This window comes from Scylla paramamosain, chromosome 3, assembly GCF_035594125.1.
Source record: "Scylla paramamosain isolate STU-SP2022 chromosome 3, ASM3559412v1, whole genome shotgun sequence".
Classification (NCBI taxonomy): Eukaryota; Metazoa; Arthropoda; class Malacostraca; order Decapoda; family Portunidae; genus Scylla; species Scylla paramamosain.
Window position 1 is genome coordinate 16,077,367 of NC_087153.1, and position 5,134 is coordinate 16,082,500.

Below are 5,134 nucleotides of genomic sequence, written 5' to 3' on the forward strand. Positions count from 1 at the left end.
ACGCATGTACCATCTACCTCTCCTCCCATCACACTCACTCTTTCACTCACTCTTACTCACAGTCACAGTCACACACACACACACACACACACACACACACACACACACACACACACACACACACACACACACACACACACACACACACACACACACACAAACACACACACACGGATGAAGGGGAAGGTGTCACATTAAGATAACAAATGTAAGAAACAACCAGAGAGAGAGAGAGAGAGAGAGAGAGAGAGAGAGAGAGAGAGAGAGAGAGAGAGAGAGAGAGAGAGAGAGAGAGAGAGAGAGAGAGAGAGAGAGAGAGACACACACACACACACACACACACACACACACACACACACACACACACACACACACACACACACACACACACACACACACCACGTGGGAGGTAATACAGTGCCAGGTGGAGGAAGGAAGGAAGTGGCTGCAAGAATGAGGATATGTCACACCTGAGCAAAGGAAGAGAGGCACAAAGGAACACAAATGAGGAACAAACACTAGCAGAGAGAGAGAGAGAGAGAGAGAGAGAGAGAGAGAGAGAGAGAGAGAGAGAGAGAGAGAGAGAGAGAGAGAGAGAGAGAGAGAGAGAGAGAGACGGGAACTACATATGATAGACAGGTACGCGTGATCCTGAAGGTGTGCGCGGTAATTAGTAAACAAATTCAGGTGAGTCAAGTGTTGGGTTTACGTGGGCGGGGCGGGGCGGGGCAGGGGGGTGGGGGTAGGTGTAGGCAGCAACCCACACGCCCTCACCTCTGCCAGCAATTAATTACGCAGGAGATTAGCGGTGGTGTCACATCTCAAAACATTCACACTGACGCCACACCTCGCCTCTCATAATGCTGGGTTATCTAATATCCTCCTTCCAATATTTAGTTTCGAAAAAGTAGCGAAGGATTTTTTTTTTCACAGACGCAGGAGAGAATCTTTTTTTTTTTATGTATATTTTTACAAGTCACTCGATACATGTTTCTCTGGTGTGTAATTCTAATAAGCCATCCTTCAACTATTTAGGTTTCCGTAAAGAAAAATAGTTCAGGCGCTTATTTTTCTTTTTACAAATACAGCAGGACATCTCTCTCTCTCTCTCTCTCTCTCTCTCTCTCTCTCTCTCTCTCTCTCTCTCTCTCTCTCTCTCTCTCGACAATTCAATATATTTCGTGTCATTTTGATAAGACTTCGGTCAAATCCTCAAATTCTATTCAGCATCCTTTAAAAATACAACAATATACCTTTTAACAAACACTTCAGCAACACTCTTCAAATAAAACAAGTAATAAATACAAGGAAAAACTAGATATACTACAGGAAACAGATACACACACAGGAAGCCAAAGGAAATCACAAGTATACATCCATTGGCAACTCTACAGAAAATACTACTACTGCTACCACTACCATTACTATTACCACCACTACTATCACTACATGCACAGCTACAGTCGAGTGTCTACACCAACTACACTTTTTTTTTCTCTTTTTATTCCCGCAAGGCAGCAATGTGACCTACCTGGCGTGGTCACAAGGCTCACCTGCAACGAAGAAGGGAAAGGTCAATTAACGGACACCTCACACTGTTCATCTTGATATTTTGTTCAACTATTTCAGGTCACCTTGTGTTAAATTATGACTGAATTTTCTGGTGCTTGCAATTTATTTATTTATTTATTTATTTATTTATTTTTTTTTTTGCTGGGCATTGGCATTATATATCAGGATTCTTATATTTTTTTATTATGGTATTTTTTACTTTTTTTTAATTTACGATAATCTTTCGTTAAATTCTGACAGTACATAATTATTTTCTCGTGTTTAAAATCTGTCGCTGGTCATTATTTTTTTTTATTCATGCTTGTTATCTTATTTTTAATTAAGACTACAGCATTCATTTTCTGTTCGTGTAAGATTCTTTTGAGATTACCATTAAATTCCTATACTCGTAACCTCTTGTTAAGATTATAATATCAATTACTTTATACTTACAAGATCTTATTACAATGGCACTAGTATTAATGCTACTCGTAAAACTTTGATTAGACTCTGGCCTTAATAATAATTCTCTAGGTGAATTTATCTCTTGGTAGACTCTGACATTAATATTTCACATGCTTATGACCTATAACATTCTGACGTTATTTTCTTGCATTTCTTTACCTTCACTCACCGTCATTCACATCACAAAGATTTCTGAGACCTGAATTTTCCCTCCACTTTCACAACTTTTCCCCGCTGCGGTAAAGTGTACACTATCATCTTTACGAGGGTCCTTCAAGAATAACGATGGGAAAAAGCGGACGAGGGGATTTTTCACTGCTTGTTGGGGATTATGAGGCACACGATGAGGTGCAGGGATGGAGGAGTGTTGGTGGTGTAAGGGTGGAGAGGTGGAGGGGCGTGGGATGTGATGTTGTGGCGTAGAAATAGAGAGAAGAGGTGTGGTGATGGGATGTAAAGTAGAGGTAAGTGCAAGAGGATGTAGGTGTAGATGTAGAGATGCAGGGTTGTAGGGTCGAGACATAGGGATACTGGGTTGTAGAACTGTCGGGGCGTCGAGGTATAAGGATGTAGGGATGTATGGCTATTATTAGGGTGTAGAAGTATAGAAGAGTAGGTGTGTAGGGGTATATGGTTATAGATATGTAAGAGTCTTAACGTGTAAAGATGTAGGGGGTGAAGGGGTGTAGGGGAGACAGTGCAGTGCCTTACCTTGATGGGGCAGCGCAGTGGAGGGACTGAGGGGACGGTCGGTGCACCAGAACTCCCCGGACTGGATGAGGGAGAGGGCGGGGCTGCAGGAGTCCCAATCAGCGAACTGGCGCGACACGAACTGACTGATGCTGTCCAGAGACGACTGCTTGGAGAGAGGCGCGGGAGGGCCGTGCGAACTGTCATCCTCCTCCTCCTCCTCCTCCTCCTGGGTTTCTTTCTCTTTCCCTTCCAGACAAAGGAGTTCGATAGAGGGGAAGTGTTCATCAGCTCGGCTCGGCTCATTACACTGGTGCCGCGTGACCTGCTCCATCCTGCTGGTGGTCTGGTTTGTCTTCGGGTGCAGGATGCCGTTGGGCGTCCTGCCGCTGCCCTCCACGTCAGGCGTCCGTGCGGCAGAGGATCGGGATGCGCCGTCGTCAGGAATGGAATATAGAGCCTGCCTGGTGACGGTGGAGGGCTGCGCTGACTGTTTGGTGACGGTGGTGGTCGTCTCAGTCTTCCTGTTGACGGTAGAGGCCGGTGCTACCTGTTCGGTGTCGGTGGAGGCCGGCGCTGATTTTTTTATGATCGTGGAAGTTGTCTCTGATTTTTTGGTGACAGTGGGAGCCGTCGACGACTGTTTGGTGACGGTCGTGGTCGACTCTAACTTTTTGGTGACGGCAGAGGCTGGTGCTGATTGTTTGGTGACGGTGGTAGTCGTCTCCGACTTTTTAGTGACGGAAGAGGCTGGTGCTGACTGTTTGGTGACGGTGGTGGTCGTCTCTGACTTTTTAGTGACGGCAGAGGCTGTTGCTGACTGTTTGGTGACGGTCGTGGTCGTCTCTGACTTTTCAGTGACGGCAGAGGCTAGTGTTGACTGTTTGTTGACGGTGGTGGTCGTCTCTGATTTTCTGAAGACAGTGGAGGGCGGCGCTGTCCGTTTGGTGGCGGTGGTGGCCGGCGCCGACTGTTTAGTGACAGCAGAAGTCGTCTCTGACTTTTTGGTGACGGTGGAAGGTGGCGTTGTCTGTTTGGCGACAGTGGAAGGTGGCGTCGACTGTTCAGTGACGGTGGGGGCCGGCACCGACTGTTTAGTGACGATGAGGGCCGAAAACTGTTGAGATGAATGACGTGATGGCTCGTCACACTTCAGGTTGGTTGGGGCAGACGATGTCTTCGACAGAGCTGCGTACTGCTGTGAAGGAACAGGGGCAGACTTCTGCCTAGATCCCGGGGCAGGCTTCGCGGGAGGAGAAGGGGCAGACTTCCTGGGTGAAGCGGGGGTGTCCTTTGTAGGGGAAGGGGCAGGCTTCGCGGGAGGAGAAGGGGCAGACTTCCTGGGTGAAGCGGGGGTGTCCTTTGTAGGGGAAGAGTGAGAAGACTTTTTGAAAGCCACAGAGGCGGGCTTCTGGGGAGAGGTGGCGGCGGGCTTCTGGGAAGAAGTAGCAGCAGACTTAGTGGGGGAGGCGGGAACAGACTTCTTGGGAGTCACAGGAGCAGGTTTTTGGGCAGCAGCAGCAGTGCATTTCTGGGCAGGGGTCGGCTGTGGCCGCTGCACCGGTGCTGGAGGAGGTCGCACGGCGAGGGGTGGAGGCGGGCGCTGCATGCCAGGTTTGGTGAAGTCAAACACACCCAGCAGGTGCTTGCCATCCTCGAGGCTGATAAGAGAATCTGTGAGGGATGGCACGCCGTCTGGCGGGGGCAGCCGTGAGGTCATCGGGGGGGCGGGGTGGCGGCTGCCCAGGAAATTGAAGGTGCCCAGCAAAGTCGGCCCGTCCTCCTCCCCCTCCGGGGAACAGTCGTTTAGGCTGGAGGGAGGCTCCCCGCGGGCCAGCAGAGACGGCGTCCTTGAACGATCATGGAAATTGAAGGTCCCGAGCACAGTGGTGCCCTGGTGGGATCCCTCAGGAGACACCCTGGGGCTGGCGGAAATTTCGGGGGTGGCGGGGCGGTAACAAGGCTGACGCGGGGAGGCTCCGCCACCACGGGGAGCAGTGGTGTGACTCTCGGCAGAGAACGACCGCTGTAACCTCTCCTTAGACTGTTGAGGCTTGTCTCCTACGCCGGAACTTGGGGTTGTATTGACGCTTCGGGAGGGCGACAGCGGTGCTTGAGGCGCCGCACTGCCGGCAGAGGAGGTCTCTGTCTGCAGGTTGAGGGTGATTGTGCTGCGGCAACGGACAGGCTTCCACCCGCCAAGGCCTCCCTCAGGCTGGGGGCGACTCGCGGTCCACCACAGCCTGTGAGAGCCATCGTTGTCCTCCTCACCATGCCCTGCGTCACCAACACTCCGGTGTCGCCTGCCGTTGGCCGCGGGGTCCGGTTGTGCCTTACGATGGGCGGCTCCACGGACTGAGAAGACCCGACGACTGACGGCGTCCACGCTGTGGTGGCGAGGCTCAGGACGACTCTCCCCTGGCCTCCC

The 5,134-nt window shown here is 50.6% G+C and overlaps 1 protein-coding gene across 1 annotated transcript in view; it reads right to left on the minus strand.

Annotated features, from left to right (window-relative positions):
- Positions 1-239: 239 nt before the first annotated feature.
- LOC135096350 (mucin-2-like) overlaps positions 240-5,134 on the minus strand; it is a 26,378-nt gene continuing 21,483 nt past the window's right edge. Inside the window, exons 3-4 of the mRNA XM_063997812.1 lie at positions 2,728-5,134; positions 240-1,553 (exon numbers count right to left, since the gene is read on the minus strand). The exon at positions 2,728-5,134 is cut by the window's right edge and continues 131 nt beyond it. Coding sequence (XP_063853882.1) covers positions 1,528-1,553; positions 2,728-5,134 — 2,433 coding nt within the window. The 3' untranslated portion in view covers positions 240-1,527. The remainder of the gene's footprint in view (positions 1,554-2,727) is intronic.